General features: G+C 45.6%; 1 protein-coding gene across 1 annotated transcript in view; it reads left to right on the top strand.

The window, feature by feature from the left end:
* The window catches only part of LOC147683549 (serotransferrin-A-like), a 121195-nt gene that overhangs the window by 2403 nt on the left and 100951 nt on the right, over nt 1-17841 (top strand). Inside the window, exon 2 of the mRNA XM_086943941.1 lies at nt 16700-16860. Coding sequence (XP_086800067.1) covers nt 16700-16860 — 161 coding nt within the window. The remainder of the gene's footprint in view (nt 1-16699; nt 16861-17841) is intronic.

The following is a 17841-nucleotide window of genomic DNA, read 5'->3' as shown; positions in this document are numbered from 1 at the left end:
ACTATAATACTAGAACACCCGTGCTCAGGATTGAGCAGCACTGCCGCTGGCAGAGATGTGCGTGATTCCCACAGCAGGTGAGTTTCAGGTTAGGATTAAGGCGCAAACGCAGACCTGAGTGGAACCCACTATTAGAATAAGAGTCGTTCTGACAAATATTATCCGAGCTGTCCAGAGTAGGGTTCTAAGCTCGAGGGTTCGTGAACCAGATTTGATCCTGAGCGCTATGTATTGAGAACACCTTACTAGTGGGGACTTTTGGTGCAGCGGAAAACCTCAGCGGAGTCAGTGCTAGACCGCCAGAGCAGCCAAGCTGCCCACCGTCACCCGTGACACCTTCAGCCAGTCGTGGACTTTATTATTTATTTGGTTTTAATCTTATATAGCACAAACTTGGTCGAAGAGCATTAGAGCGCTTTGCGCGAACGCCAAAATGACACTACTCAAGGTCAGATTTAAATATATATATATTTTTTAGGCACATGGAGATTTAGTGGTTTGCCCAAAATCACAGGATATCAAAGCCACACCTTCTCCCCTTCTCCCTAATCTAATCTCATTTTGCACATTTAATCTAATAACTGTAATAGTAAAAAAAAACGATAACTGGTAAAATGCAAATTACTATTGGCTGTGAAGCACAGCGGATGCAAAATAAAGCAATGGTCTGCTGTAAGGCATGCCGCTGTTCATGCAATTTGTAAAATCGGTCTTTTCTTGCTGTAAGGATTACAAACATACGTGTGCCGCTGTGCCATGCTGCTTTGCATATACATTTTTTAAAATTAGGAATGAAAGTATCCTGGATCCTTCCAGTAGGTCGACAGGCTCTTCTCGGGCGCCTGTAGTGATTTACACGCTGGACAAGAGCAAGGATTTCACATTGATTATTCAAGTGTGCCAGCCAGTAATGAGATTCAAAGAGACAGTCTGATCCAGCGATTCCTAACCTGTGGACTTCTGTGAATCCCCAACGAATCATCCTCGGAATCCGGGACCCCCACTAAGTCATCAGTGGAGGGCGCACATCTTGACCCAAGCCATTTCTCCGATTTGGCTCTCACAATAACCAAATCCCAGCAAGAAAAGGACCCTTTCCAAAAATCTAACACTGGCTTGCTTGAGGTGTCACACCCAGCATAAGGTCAGTTGACAACTAAAAGTTCTAGGCCAGTGAAGAGTGTTATACCTGAGGAGTGGAAGCTCAAAGAATGAAAACAACTTTTTCAGATTTTGTATTTTGATGCTCCTTTTTCCCCAGGGTGAGCTGATCCTGGCATTGTTTGGGAATACAAAGTATTCGTTATTTGTTGCAGGAGGCTGGAGTGTGGTGTGCAATGGAGTGGAAAGACAAAATTATATGTTTTTCTTTTAAGTTTAATTATCAGTTACCAACTTTACAGTACATAACATAGACTTAGTCACATACCAGAGAAAAATAAACACAATTGTTTGCCATCATATTACAGTCATCAATAATCGTTTTTGCCTGTCCTATTTACTGTATGAATTGAGTCGAAAAGTTAATCCTGCAAGCATATCTCTGTTAGTTTCACAATGACACTTTTTTAACCGATGCATATAGTATTCTGACAGGAACATCGTATAGTGTTATAATAGGGCGATGCATTGTGAACATTAGACTCGTCACTGTGTAATTGCACAAAATACAATCTCAATCGGGCCCATATGTCTTTGGGAGGGGGCCGCACGGCTTCCCTCTCCGTATTGATTATGCCCCGGGGACCCCATCCCCTAGGGCCCAGCCTTTATCTTTTTTTTTAAAACGAAGAATGGGGCTGCTTGCCCCTCCTTACCTGGGCCACTTTTGACCTCGGAGACCCCATCCCCTTGTGGCCTGCCCTTTATTTGTATTCTTTTGTTTTAAAGAGAGGAGGGCCGCGCAACCCACCTCCCCAGGCCTATTTTGCCCCTGGGCATTCCATCCCCCGGGGCAGGCCTTTACTAATACATTTTTTTATAAAGGAGGGGGGCTACATCGCCCCCTCCCCAGGCCTATTTCAGCCCCGGGGACCCCATCCCTCAGTGCCAGGCCTTCACCTTTTTTTTAAAAGGGGAAGGAGGCCAGCACGGCTCCCGTCCCCAGGCCAATATTGCCTTGGGACCCCATCCCCGGGGCAAGGTCTCTTATTGAGAACCGAGGAGCCTCAAGGCCTGGGTCCCTGCCCACTCCCCGCCCCCTGTGGGAGCCAGCATTGCTTTTGGACAGCATCTTCCTCTGTCGAAAAGCAATTCTTCTTCAGTTAATGGCAACAAGAGCATTTTTACTGCTCTCATTCCTGTCAATGTCCCATGGATTGGCCCCCCTGGACATTTCTGGAGCTGGCCAAAGGGGGTGGCAGTCCCCAGACCTCCAGGAGGAGGCCACACCCCCTCCATTTTGGAAATAGCCCCGGGAAGGTGGCAGTCCCCGGGGCTGCATGGGGGGGTTGAACCCCCAACTCATTATAATTAAAAATAGCACTGGGGAGGTGGCGGTCCCAGGGGCTTGTCCCCGGGACCTTGCCCACCCGGGGGCCTACATTAAACGAAGTATGGGACCCCGCAAATCGTTTATAAAAAATGTCTGCTGGATTTGTCGGCCCTATGCGACTTCCCCTGAAAATGTAAAAAAAATGCTCTTTAGTGGCCTTGGGTGTCCCAAACAGGCATAGGGGGGTCAGGGTGGTTCTACCTTGCCCCCCCTTTTTTTTCAACGTTTTTGCTTGTGACCTGGTTCAAAAGAGTCACAAGTTGGTTGCCAACACTTCCTGGTTTGAAGTGTTGGCAGCCAATGAGATCTCGTGAACGAGATCGGCAGGGTTTGCGGTTCCAAAGTGGCCACAGCTGTATATCTGAGAAATCTTTAAATTTCTCGGGAACTACTGAACTGATTTGCACCATTTAACAAAAAGAGTGCTTTCTGAACCAGGAGCTACCTTTCTGTCAAATTTGGTGTAATTCTATTCAGCAGTTCGCTCTGTAGCGTGTCTAAAGTTACAATGGAAATTAACATGGAGAAAAAGTGTTTTGGGACCCCCCCTCTTCAACACAGGAGTTAAAGTGACTGGTGTATTAGTTTTGAAAATTTTACGAGGATTCTCCAAACACTGTCAAAGTTATTAGCAAATGAAAAAACCCTTTTCCTATGGAAGCTAGTTCTTAACTATAACTACCTACTAGCGACCATCAGTAGGTAATATCTATCTATCTCTCTCTCTCTCTCTTTCTCTCGCTCTCTCTATATATATATATTTTTCACAAACCCCCCCAAAAAGGAAAGAATGAGACGCACACATCGCAGTGTCAGATTTTATTTTCACACGCTCCCGGACTCTCAGACCGGTTTCAGACCGGGGCAAGGTACCGACACCGCCCTATTGGCAGTGGTCGAAGAGGCGCGAAGCATCATGGACGCAGGAGGATCAGTGGCAGTGATCCTCCTCGACCTAAGCGCTGCCTTCGATACGGTGGACCACGCCATCTTGGTCCACCGGTTAAGCCTAGTGGGAGTCACTGACTCCGCCCTTGCCTGGATTAAATCCTTCTTGGAGGGAAGATCCTTCCAGGTGTCGGATGGTACTTCCTCCTCCAAAGCTTTACCCATGCAGTGTGGGGTCCCTCAGGGCTCCTCCCTGAGCCCTACACTTTTTAACGTTTATATGTCCCCCCTTGAGGACGTTATCACCCCCTTCGGCGTCAAAACAGTGATGTACGCTGACGACACACAGCTGGTGGTCTCCATCAATCAATCAAATACCAGCCTAGAAAATCTGTCCAGGTGTCTAGAAGGAGTCTCCCAATGGATGTGTGACTCTCGACTAAAGCTCAATGGAGACAAATCGGAGATCCTCCTCCTTGACAACCCAAACAAACTTCCAACTAGCCTCTCCAGGCCTCCCTGTATGGGAACCTACCCTACCCCAAAAACTGAGGTCAAAAGTCTGGGCATCTGGCTCGACCAGGACCTAAATTTCAAAACCCAGGCCAGGAAAACCTCAGGGACCTGCTTTGGCCTAATCCGCATGGCCCGAAAGATCCTCCACCTGATCCCCTTCCAGTCCAGAAAGCTACTGATGCAGGGGTTGGTCAACTCCAGGCTAGACTATGGGAACGTCCTGTACCTGGGAGCCCCGGCATCAGTCGTTCAGAAACTTCAGGTGGCTCAAAACGCGGCAGCCAGAATCCTGACCGGTACCAAAGCAAGATGCTCGGCAAAACCAGCACTCAAAAGCCTGCATTGGCTACCAGTGAAGGAGCGAATTACCTTCAAGACGCTGTGCATCTCGCACAAGATTATGCATGACAAAGGCCCCACAATCCTCAGATCGCTGATGAAACCCCACCAGTCCACCAAAAATCTAAGATCCAACTCTCTTGCCCTTGCCAGCCTCCCAAGAATAAAAAAGGCAAGATCCGGCGGCCGCTTGTTTGCCTACAACGCGCCTAAACTCTGGAACACCCTCCCAGTAGCCATGAGGAGAGAACACAACCTCCTCTCATTCCGGAAGCAATTATAAACCTGGCTCTTCCCCTAAACACCCCTTCCTCCTTACTGCCACCCCCTCCCCTCAGGAAAACTAGGTCTTGTTAGCGCTGGGATGCCCAAGGGTAGCTATGCGCTCTACAAATCCCTATCCAAATCCAAAATCCATGATCCAAATGCATTTCGACCAGCCTTTAGCCTTCTTCAGAGGAGGAGCTTACAGGTATCTGGGGGCCGTGCTTACAGGAACAGGTAATCGCTTCATTTTATTCACAGTGATTACACCCTCTAGTGGGCGCCACAGTGGACTGCAGTTTGGAGCATTATGGTTCCTGTAGTTAGCCTCTTATCTTAGTTATTTCCCGTATATATATATATATATATATATGGTCTCCCTGCCTATCGAATCGGGTCTTGTGCAGTGGACGTCATCGCTTAAAATATTACAAATGTAATCACGAGCTCATCCAAAGTGATGTGAAGCAAGCTTACCATTCGATCCTCATTTCATCATGTATTTATTTGCAGCAAAAGAAACCACCATTAGGCGTTTCGACCTCCACAGGTCTTAATCAGATGGCAAACAACAGGCAGCTAATTGCTTGGTATTTTAACACAAAGCTTCTCACAGACAGTAAAGAAAGACTTTAATTATTACATCGTTATTTTGCTTATGTTATACTTTGTGCAGCGTCTATTAATTGAGACAGTGACAATGTTCCTCCAGTAAAAATATGTTTATATTTATCAGTAAAAGTACTGCCATTTTCATTTTTGAAAATTATCTTTGTTTTTCACTGTTGATTCTTTCAGTATTGTTGAATTTAGGACCCCAATGTCCACAATACTCTGCCAAAGTGTTATGAAGTACTTGTTTCAATGTTTAAAACGTTATTAGTCTCTTTAATGCTTGCAATTTCCCTAATCCTAAAATGCCTCAGATAAGTCAATTTCTAATAGGGCAAAGGATTTCCATTTCTTGCAAAATGCTGCTCCTGATAATGTATAAGCTACTCGTGTTGCTTGATGTTGCAGGGACAACCTTCGCCACAAGTTCACACAATCACTGATTGGTAAGTGCAGGGGTAAATACTACATTGCAAACCCTGGCCCCCTGTATGTATTGCAGAATAAACATTATCCTGGCATGCCTCCCATCGCTCATCAGTGGTCTCACTCTGATCACTTAATTTCTTTGCTGCCGGTGGGAGTCTATTCTTAAAATACTTCCACTGAACCTTATGCCAAATGGACTCCTTGCCTCTTGGGTTGTGGCTTGTGCAGCGGGTGTCACTGCTTAAAATATTCCAAATGTCATCACAAGCTCATCCAAAGCAACTTGAAGCAAGCCCACCATCCGATCCTCATTTCATCATGTAGTAATTTGCAGCAATACACACACACGTATTTATATCTCTGTATATATGTATGTATATATATACATATACACACATATATATAGAGAGAGAGATATTTAGATGTATATATATAGATAGATAGACAGAAAGACAGACAGATAGATATATATATATAGATAGATAGATAGATAGATAGATAGATAGATAGATAGATAGATAGATAGATAGATAGATAGATAGATAGATAGATAGATAGATAGATAGATAGATAGATAGATAGATTGATTGATTGATTACCTACTGGTGGTCGCCAGTACGTAGTTATAGTAAGGACCTAGTTTCCATGGGAAAAGCATTTTTTCTTTTGCCAATATCTTTGGCGCCGGTTGACGAATCTTCGTGACATTTTCAAAACTAATGAAACGCTCCAGTCAGCTCCTGTCTTTAAATTATCGGGGTGATTCGTCAAGCGGGGGCCGAGAAAAAAGGGAGGGTCCAAAACACGTTTCTCCATGTTAATTTCTATAGGAAACTTTTATTGCGACTACAGCCTGAACTGCTGAACGGAATTACACCAAATTTGGCAGAGAGCTTCGCTCTTTGTCCAGAGTGCACTCTTTGGTTTAAATGGTGTAAACCTGTTCAGTAGTTCCTGAGAAATGTTAAAAAATATCGATATTTGGTGACTGTGGTTGATCTGCGAACCCTCCTGATCAAGAGTTTAATTTTGATTGGCTGTCAACACTCCAAACCAACATGTGTTGGCAACCATCTTGTGACTCAGGAAAACCGAGTCACAAGAAAAAATGGAAGAAAATGCTTGAAAAAAAGTAAAGAGGGCAGGGTAGAAACATTCTGACCTCCTAGGCCTGGTAGGGCCCAAAAAAGCATTTTAAAGTTTTTTTCCGGCGGAATTTGCACTGGTTGCGCGAATCCTGATGAAAAAAACAAACCGAAGCGTGGTTTCCCATGCTTTGTTTTAATAAGTCCCCCGGGTGGGGCAGATCCTGTGGGCAATAAGTAAAATATATGCGGGGGACCCCGCAGCCCAGGGGACCTCCACCTCCCTGGGCTTTGTAGAAAATGTTGCTTGGGGGGGCTCCTGCCCCCCCACACTGCCCAGGGGAACACCACCTCCCCAGGGCATCTCTATATGTGCGGGGGGCCTCGCAGGCTCCCCCAAGTCCCGGGGCCCGCCATCTCCCCGGAACTTCAATAAATATAAAAGTGTGTGAGGCTTCTGCCCCCCCACACTGCCCTGGGGACCACCAACTCTCTGGGGCATTGACTATATTAAATACGGTGGTACGTAGCGAACCACTGGCCCTGGGGACCACCACCTCTCCGGGGCTTTAAATTAGTTTGAAGGCAGGCAGCGCAACCCCCCTCGTGGAGCCCTCCTTGGCCCTGGGGACCGCCACCCCCCAGGGCCGGCTCCAGCAATGTCCCGGGGTGCCCACTCCTGGGACATTTCAGTTTGCAATGACAGGGCGGGAGCACGGCTCCTGCCCTGCCATAACAAACCCTGCTTTGCTTCATGGAAGTGAGAGCAGGAAACCTGCTCCCGCTTCCACAAAGCAAAGCAGATTGCAGGAGGCGGGGAGCCGTCAGGTACTGCGGGGGCATTGGGGCTCCCCCGCGGTCCCCAACATGAGGGCCAGCCCTGGGGGATGGGTTCCCCGGGGCCACAATTGGCCTCAGGAGGGGGACCACGTGGACCCCTCCGAATTAAAAAAAAGAAATAATGGCTGGCCAGGTTCCGGGGGATGGGGTCCCTGGGGCCAAGTGAGGCTCAGGGAAGAGGGGCCACACGGCCCATATCTTCATGAAATTTTCCAAAAGAAGTCTCAAAGTTGGTTCTGTGTGTCATGGAAAGTTTGGGGGTGATCTGTGCAGTGGGCTCGAGAAATAAGGGTGCGAAAAAAAGGGTTTGTTTGTAATGTTAATTCCCATTGGGAACGCATTGAACCTACAGCTCAAACCGCTGGATGGAATTACACCAAATTTGGTAGAAAGGTAGATGTTGTTATGCAGATTGTCCATTTTGTTATTTGGTGCAAATCTGTACAGTAGTTTTGTAAAATTAAAGCCAAACAATATAGTGATATCTCCGGTTGCAGATATTTCATGGCAGTTTTGCAGTGATTGCAGTTAAATTGTGACGTGTTCTAGGTAAATTGTGAAGGCGTGCCCCTGCGGGGATGCCCTGATTGGCTGGACACAACCTGACCAGAAACTTGCAGCAGTTTCATGGTGATCATGGTTAAATTGTGAAAGACTGAGGTAAACCGTAGAAGTGCGCCAATGGGAATACTGTGATTGGCTCGACGCAACCTTAAAAAAAAGTTGCGGCTGCCATTTCATTGATCGGTAACGGTTCCCAGGGGATGACATTTTTTGTGAAGTGAGCATGAGAGAGGTTGTCTGGAAAAGTATGTGGTTCTCTCAGTCACTGTATAGATGAGTGAGTATATGTATAAGTAAGTGAGTGGCTGTATGAGTAATTGTATTGGTGAGTTAGTGGCTGTATGATTGACTGAATGAGTGAGTGAGTAGGTGTTTGATTAACTTATTTACTATGTATGTAGCTGTATATGTGTATGACTGGATTTTGTAAGTGCCTCTGTCTCTAGAGCGGCTTTCGGTCGCAGCTGCCCTGCCCCTCTCCTTTGTCATAAAGCAGGAAAGGGGCTCATTAAGTGACGTGTCGGGTTCCATTACCGGGTGGCTGCTGTGAGCAATGCTGCTCCCCCCTCACTCTCAGAGGCCACGGGCACCACACAGCACGCAGCCCCTGCTCTCCCAGCCCCTCTTCTGAGAGGCCCCAAACTGGAGCGTGCCAAGGGCTCAGCCACTCACACACCCTCCGAGATATCAAGATGCAACTGCAGACCTCTGCCGCTGTGCAGAGCCTCCCCGCCCCAAACACACACACATACAGTGTCAGGAGACACATCAAGTGCCAAGTTCAGTCTTTTCATCTCGACCCCCTTTCCATATAATCAGCACCAGCCTTTGGCTGATGGTAAGTATTTGAGAAAAGAACAGCTCTGCCGAGCAGAGACAAAAACACAACTGCAGAGACAGTGACTGCTCTGTCAATCACCCTGCTGCAGGCCACGGCCCTCTGCTCTCGTTATGCTCTCTTTGCTGCCTTTAAAAAGCTTCCTATTTCTTTCCTGGGCATGCAGGTGATTTATGTGCAACTTCCATACATGTCAATAAAGCGCTTTCAGAAATAATCACATGTTGTGGCTTGCGTTGCATTGTATTACAATAACATGGCACTCCTCTCAGGACAACACTCAGGTGCAAATGTGTGACGACTCCGGTCTGCAGACACTTTCTGCCTGTTGCTTATTGTTACTTTATGTAGCATTTTCTACAGGACCACCAAGCGGCTTAGGGCGGCGCCTCTAGGCGCTACACTTTGAATAAATAAATGCATGAATGCCTACACAGACAAATGAGTGAAGAAATGGAGGGAAATAAGTACATACAAAAATAAGAGTAGACGATGGCACAATAAGTGGACCTTGGCATATAAACAAGTTTAATAAATGCATGGCTAATAAAATACATGGTTGAATAAAAGTACACAAATCAATAGGCGAATACATGAAAAGATACAGACAGATGAAAGTATGAATCAATGCATGAACTCAATAATACATTTATGGGAACCAGTGGAAGCGAACAAACATTAAATCACCGAAATTGACTGAAGCACGAAGAGTTTATAATTACATACGGAGATAAAAACAGAGATAAACATCACTCAAATTAAGTGGTTAATTGTATTTTTTTAATATACTCAGATTTTATTCTGAATTATCACGTGGTTATGCAAGCCATAGAGTGTAACAATAAAAGAGCAACACAAGTGCGTGCAGGGGTAGTGGCCAGCAGTACCCTACACATGGGATATTGTTGAGCACAACTGCCCATTCTGTCCTGAGTCTGGGAGCTGAAACGCATGAGGAAGGGAAACAGGCTGTCTCTGTCAAGGGAGTGATGTAATGCCACAGAGGAGGGCCGTAGGTGGTCACCAGCCAGGGGCAGAGGGCTTAAACCCCTGGGAAGCTTAGCACAGCTGGACATTGTCAAGGGACCAGGTGATGAGGGGCTGGGGGGGTCAAGATTCTTATGAAGGGTTCTGAGTTGGGACTTGGGGGCGGGAGCGAGAGGCTTGAAGGTGATTAGTGTCAATAATCCTGTGAAAGGCCCTGTGGGAGGCTCAGAGGTGGCCACTGCCCAGTTTAAAGCTGATGAAGGGCTCTGGAGGAGGCCCATGGACACCAGCTATCCAAGGGGCCGAGTGATGAAGGGTCCATTCAATTGAGAGAGGCGGGCACATGTGATCACTGTCCAAGGTCTCGCTGCTGAAGGCACGTGGTGTGTCTGTCCAGGGAACAAAGGATACACGGTCTAGCACTGGTGGGCACTGCCTGGGGTTTTGTGGCTGATGGACCACCTTGGGAAGGCTGCAAAACACTGTGAAAGGCCTCATGTGGTCACTGTCCATGAACCCACTGATGAAGAGTAGAGGGGGTGTGGGGAGCGCTGGTACAGATGCTCACAGTCCATGAACCCGCTACTGAATGAGAGGGTTGCGTCTGCTTGCACAAGTGCCCACGTTCCAGGGGGCAGGAATGTAGTGGCCTTGGGGAAGCTTTCACGTCATTGTCCAGGGTCTTGGTGCTGATGGTCCCTGTGGAAGAGGGAGGCTCACAGACGATCCCTGTCTTCGGCCCCAGTGTTGAATGTCCCTGCGAGCGGCGAGGCACAGGTAGTCATTATCCCGGGCAAATGTAGGCAGCGGCCTCCTTACCTTCCTGCACCACCTGAATGGGGTTGTTGGCTTTGATATCTTTGATGGAATCTGTGATCTCCTCACTCTGCAGGATGTCATCATTCAGGCTCAGATCAGACACGGCCAGCTAGAACACTTCATCATCCTTGGCCACATTTTCGTTGATAATGGCACCTGTTGAGATGAGGGGAAAGTGCCTTTAGTTGGTGCTCCTGATCGGGGCCTAGAACGGGTAGAGTCTTGGATATGGGTATCGTGTGGCGTTATGAGGTTGCTTATGTACTTCGCCTAATCGGTAGCAATAAATCAACCCAAGGGGTTCTTCTTCCATGGATATATCATTTTATGAACATTAGAAACACCTGTGATGGGCTCCAGCGAGTGGCCTGTGTAGTAGTATTGATGAATTGATGCTAACGTAGCTCATTCAAAACCTCTAGGCGCTGCAATAGTAGATGTTCACAATGTGTCGACCTCTTTTGAGTATGAAGGTGTACGCGAGGCATTTTAGAACCATCACCTGTTACCTGCATGCTACACGCACATCACCTGTTCCATTAACCCACTGAGGTTTGTCATTGGCTTTCCATTTCAACATGAGACCTATCAATCTTTCAAGAAACTGTGGCTAAGCTGATGGTTCCCATCAATGACACCCATTGCAGCATCATATTGTAATGTCAAATACACACATGCACACAGTCATATAAACGCACAATCAAATAATTATCCCTATGGTCGTGCAAAAGTTTTGTTTGTGTGAAAGCACACGCCATTACCAACCAGATAATTTGCCCGGGAAGACAGCAGAAACCCTGCGGGTTGAAGGTATTACAACAGCCTGCTAGAAGGCCCGGACCAATTTTAGAGAAGAGCATGAGTTACTATCATTAACCTACCACAGCTTGCCCGACCCGCGCGCCAATGAGCAGCGACCATTCCCACTGCCAAACTTCTCAAATAAAGCTGTGTCCAGAACCCTCTCATGGAGGTCAGACTAGGGACTGCCCTTTCTCTTGCTTGAGGAGTACAATCTGCAGTGGGTGCACGTGCACAGTGCACCTGTGCCTCCTAACTGGTCTATAGGTTGTCAAGTGCATGGGGGTGCAAGGAAGACTGACCAGCCTCCGTCCTAGCACTGTCCTCACTCACAAGCAACAAGAGAAATACGGTAACTGTTTAGGTTTGAGCGCACAGCAGGTAAAGGTGTGTAACAGCACTAAATAGTAAATGTGGTGCTCCAGATGAAACAAGTCGGTTACCACGACAAGATTAATGAGCTAAGAATAGCTCAAACAAAGCAAATAATATCATCTAGCAACTCAAAGTTCACAAAGTTCTTTTTTCAATTGGATAGTTTTAGTTTATTCTTGATAAATTCCAATTCGCATCTTCATTGAAATTATTCTTCTGTATTCAAACCAAATGCAGCCAACACGTGTTTCGTCTGGTCACAATTTGACCAAAGACTTCCTCAGGGCTGCAACCCAAACAAAATATAATAAGCATTTTAACTTCTCTTAACCTCTAGTTATTTAAGGGGTTAATATAATAATTGTAGTCATAAGGGATACATCCATTTTACATAATCGTGCTCGAAAGTAGAAATGTAGGTCATAGTATTCTGCTTACCACCAAGTTGTAGCTTGAGTCACCAAGGTGTAATATTAGTATAAGGTGATATAGGTAGCCTTCACCTTTTTTATTTATTCTTATCAATCTGATTGAGAGTGGTGGAGAAAGGAGTTGTGGCCTTTGTCCACCTCTCAGCAATCCCACTGTGTGGGGCTTATTGGAGGTAAGAGGTAGGCTAGTTGGCCCCTAAACAACCCCCACCAGCGAAGGGGACTTTAATCTCCATCCAAGAGCGCGCCAGGGAGAGCGTTTGTAGAGTGGTGGGCAAAGGGTGCATGGCCTGCTATGAGTGGGAATTACTGGAGGTAATAGGAGCGGTGTTGGCCACCAAGGATGTCCTTGGGGCCAACTACCCCTCTTGTTACCTCCAGTAAGTTCCACACAGTGGGATAGCAAAGACGTCTTTGGATGCCATGCCCCCCTTTCTCCACCACTCTGCAAACGCACCCTCAGGCAGACTATGGGATGGGAATGAAGTTCAATTTACTCCTGAGGGAGTTTGGGGGCCAGCAAGCCCTCCTGGCACCTCCTGTAAGTCCTACACAGCAGAATTCCTGAACGCTGGTCGGAGGCCCAGCACCCTTTCTCCACCACTCTGCAAACGTGACTACTACTTAAAGAACATCTTTCTGCACCTCTGACTTAGAGGTAGTTTTAATCCCCCTGCCCTATTATGTACTAGGGCCTTACAGAGGAGGTCATGTCAATCATAGGGGTACCCCAACCCATAATGTACCCTACTGTATGTAGATGTTTTCACTGTATTCTAAGTGTCTTTTAGCATAGCGCTGGCTCCGGGCCTGGTTAGTCACAGTCAGTTACCACCAGTACCAGTCAGAAAAAAGTTGGGGGCACAGGATGACTTTGCAACAAGGCCTCTTTCTGCACCTCTGTTGGGTCTTTCTGTATATCTCTTGCTTCTTTCTGCACTTTTCTTTGTCTTTCTGGACTTCCGTTTCCTCTTTCAGCATTTCTCTTGCTTATTTCTGCACCTTTCTTCCTTTTATCTGTCCATGTCCTACCTCTGTAGGCATAGTTAGAAATTAGCAAATAAAAAACCTTTGAAATTCACTGAAAAAAAACATAGATTTCAGGGACGTTATAGTTAGAAATTAGCATTTAAAAAAACCTTTGAAATTCACTGAACAAACCATACAGCTAGCAATGAGCTTGCTAGCTGTAAGACCAAACTAGCGTAACCCCGCACTTTCCCTCCTTCCAGATTTAGCCATTGTGCTTACAGCGGAACAGTTTGAGCGACCGAGTCCATATTTTTGGCCTAAAACAATCGAGGCTCACCGAAAAACAGGGAATGGAAACTGCTCAACAGGAGCAAAAAAAACAAAAAAAGTTAGGGCTGGGAACGGCAGCAATGGTTCTCCAATGCTCGAACCATGAGCAGAACACTTAGCTCCCCAAAGGAAAGTAGCTGATCACAGTATCTGCATTTAAGGACGCCTTTGTTAAATGCAGGCTGAATGTTCGGAACCAGCTCTTGTGATCTCCCCCTCACCGATGTTGTTAGTCCTCCGGTTGATGTAGAGGCCCCATCACTGGGAACCTCTTGTGCCAGAGCCCTGACACTTTCCCGGGCAAAATTCTGGTGGTGCTTCCTCTCCACATGGCGAAGCATTGTGGAGTTCCCAAAAGAATATTTCTTAGTGGGGTCACCCCGTGACAGGACTGTGTGACAGATCCTGCACTGCACTTTTGGAGCATTTACCTTCTTCTGGTCATCAGGTATGGAAAATTTTTTCCAGATGAAATGTTCTTTGACCTTCGGCTGAGGAGGCTCTTCATCAATGAATTCATTGGAGTCATCTTCACTGCTGGATGGTCTGGCAGCCATGATAATCCAAGATATCTAACAAAGAACCAAGAGCAAAAAGGCAGGTCTTTCAGTCACAAAAGTGAAAGAAGAAGTGAAGGAAATGGGTGGGGATTTCATTCTTTGTAAAAAAAACTGTTAGCAACCAATGAAAAGTGTTATTTTAAGGTCACATGACTTGGCGCGCTTACGCTGCACGCACCGAAGCGCTTCCGGGGGCGCTTACGCGGCGCAAACGTAGGCGCTTCCGGGGGCGCATACGCGGCGCGAACGTAGGCGCTTCCAGGGGCGCTTACGCGGCGCTCCTAAGTGACGTTTTGATAGTTTCACGGAAATGCAAAATTATTTTCATTTCCTTATTGAAAACAACTGCTTTTATATGTATGGTACTAAATGTCTTGCGTTATTATTTACTTTTCATTCATATTTTTTCACACAAACGCAAGTAGCGCTCTGGGTGCGCTTTCCGGAGAGCTTAGCGGTGCGCGCACCGAGAGCGCCCCAGAAAAAAATGATTAAAAAAAATTCAAAAATAATATTATAAAAACAAAAAATAATAATTAATACTCACACAAAACAGCCAATTAAAAAAAAATTGTAGGTTACAAACTCGATAAAGAAAGGAATTAGCATTTAAAAAACCTATGAAATTCACTGAAAAAAACATAGGTTTGACACCAGTTATAGTTAGGAATTAACATTTAAAAAACCTATGAAATTCACTGAAAAAACCATAGGTTTCACAACAGTTAAAAAATTAACATGTTCAATATTTGTATTTGTAAAGGTTGATGGAAGAATAAATGGTTAAATAAGTGTGTAAATGGATGTTTCTTTAAAAAAAATGATTGGTTAACTGCCTTATTAAGTGTATTTTATTGAATACATATATTAGCTAATAACTTTTAAATATTGAAATATATGTATCAGTGTTTCACTTTGTGTATAAGTAGCTGCATGGGTTGGTGACTGACTCACTGTTTGTATGTGTTTTGAAGACAGCATATGTACAGGACTGTATGGGTGAATGAGTGTGTATATGTGTGTGTTAGTGAGTGAATGACTGCCTCACTATTGTCTTTTTTAGTAACTACATATATTATAGTAATACTATATTAGTAATTACTGGTAAGATTAATTTGAGAATGAAGTCGTCGCAGCTCTGGTCCACATACAGGCAAGGTTGATAAGGGTGGACCTATCCAGAAGGGGAGTAGACGAATAATAGAATCCGGAAGCAGAGGAAAATGGGGAAAATTTGACTCAAACAAATGGGTTGTTAAAACCATGAGGGAGTGCTGATTTGTTTAAGGTGTTGTGAAGGTAATGTTTAATATGTTTTAGGCCATAGGGTTTTATTTAGACTGTGGCCCATAGGATACTCTGTCAAAACAAGGTGGATCACCTATTTGCCAAATTATAAGCACCATATGCTCTTAAACACCTGTAATGCTGTGGACGGGAGAACTGCCATGTTTGATACTTAGGCCCTGATTATGATGTGGACAGTCTGACCGCCGGACCGCTGCTACAGTGGTTTGGAGAACGCTGCCAATTTAGAGGCAATCCTGATGCCGTATTAGATCACTATTGCCGGACTGGCGGTCTGTCGGGCGGTGGTGGCACAGCGTTGGCATGCTTTGGCTCATAAAGGGAGCCTGAAACACCTACCACCACAGTGCAGTGCTACTTGCACATCGGTGCACGGTTGCCATGCACAATGTCATGCATGACACGCAGTGCACGCATGACAGTGCTGGCATTGAGGGGCACATCATAACAAGGTCGGCGGAAAGGCAGGTCGTGCTCAGCGCTGTGGTACAGGCATCGGCACAGCCTTCATAGACCGCCGCTTTCTCCACCCCCGCAGGAGCCGAGATCCTGGTGGTGGCGGTGGTCTTGGGGAGATCTGACAGCACGCCTCGTAATTGGGCAGTTGGACTGCCGAGGAGGCAGGCGTCGAACTGCCAATGAAGGTACAGCGGTCCCAAGACTCCCATACTCGCAATCAGGCCCATAGTATTCCAACTGCAAACTTTAAATAATGCCCAAAGTTCAGTTTGGAAAAGGGGACAGAGAGGGCATTCTTGTAGCACTCTATTACATTTTCAAATTCCAAGCAACGTTTTTGCAACCTGTGTTGTCCTGTCTGTACCCAAATCATTCTTTGCCATCAGTTTGGAATTGTGCATTAATATCCTGCACTGTTTTCTAAGGAACTTATTTTAATGTTCCTTTCTTTGTTCCTTTCAGCATCCTTGCTCCAGCCCAGCTTCCCTTTTCACTCTCTACAGTGATTCCATATTCTTGTATCATTCCTTCTTCCTCCTTCCCTTCATTCCTCCTGACACATCCACTTCATAATGTCTCAAAAATTGACCATCTCTACAATCCTCGCCCCTACTGTATTTTTACTTTTCCCCACATTTTATCTTATTGTTCACTCTTTCCCCAAGCCTCTCTTTTCTATTTGCTCCTTGCCACTTTACCAATTGTTTTTGTTATTTCGTTGTCTTCCTCTGTCTTTTTTCTTCCCTCTTGTCGAAACCCATTCATTTACTGTCTTCTGTTTTCCACAGTATGCTGCCTGGCAGATCCGGTGCCCAAGAATGACATCCGGTGGTGCACGATTTCGGAACCAGAGTTCAAGAAATGTCTGGCATTTAAAGAGGCCGTAAAGGACTGCAAACTCAGCTGTGTGTCAAGGACCAACACTCATGCTTGCATTAAATCCATTGCGGTATGTAAAGTTAGCAACACGATATCAGTGCCACCAATAATGAATACACGTTTTACTATTTAGGGTAATTGTGCAATCGCCTGCCGCTGTTACAAAATACTAGGTTAAGGTTTAGTCCAACTTACGTCTTGTTTTCAGTGTGGGGCAAACTATGCAAGTGATGCATAGAGTGAAACATTGCTAATTGCTACGGATCTCACATTACCCCCACCAGTGTGACCACTAATAGCCCTAGCATTACCACCACAATCCTTATCACCACCATGACTAGCACTGCCATATCATTGCTATCAAAACTGCCATCATCAACACTTGTACAACCACAACCCATACCCACCAGCACCACAACCCCCACAATACAGCACCTTGCGTGGCAAAACCAAATCATACCTCAAAACACCCACCATAGAAATAGAATCATTGCATCATGTTTTCACATATTCATCATCATAAACCCACAATCTCATGGCAATACGGCTTTCATGATATGGCAATATGAATATGTGCTCCATCATACCCAACATCATAATCCAACACAAAATACCATATGCCAACACACCCACCACCATACAATACGGCACCACACCTACAATCATATGTCCAGACAACTAACATCATCTGCCAACGCACTCATTTTCCTTCAAATCATAAACTAACATACCCAACATCATAGTGCAACACGCACACTGTTCTATATCCACACAACCAACATCATATGTCAACATACATAATCAAAAATAAAAAAGCATTGTTATTAACTTAAACCCAAAGCTAAAATGGAGTTACGTGTGACTAATATGTTAACAGTCACTTTGACAAAGCAGTTGTAGTGAAATTCAGAAGTTAAGATGCTAGCTTCACCTTGTGTGCCATCTACAGCATACTAAATTAGGGTGCCCAAACCCCTGCTGTGCACGGCCAAAGGCCTAAACTAGGGGTAGGTAGGGTGCCTGTGGGGAGTTGAGTGCCTGCGGTGGAGTT

The sequence above is a fragment of the Lissotriton vulgaris genome, chromosome 11, assembly GCF_964263255.1.
Source record: "Lissotriton vulgaris chromosome 11, aLisVul1.2, whole genome shotgun sequence".
Lineage (NCBI taxonomy): Eukaryota > Metazoa > Chordata > Amphibia > Caudata > Salamandridae > Lissotriton > Lissotriton vulgaris.
The sequence above is the reverse complement of the archived record's forward strand: the minus strand, read 5'-3'. Positions and strand labels throughout refer to the sequence as shown.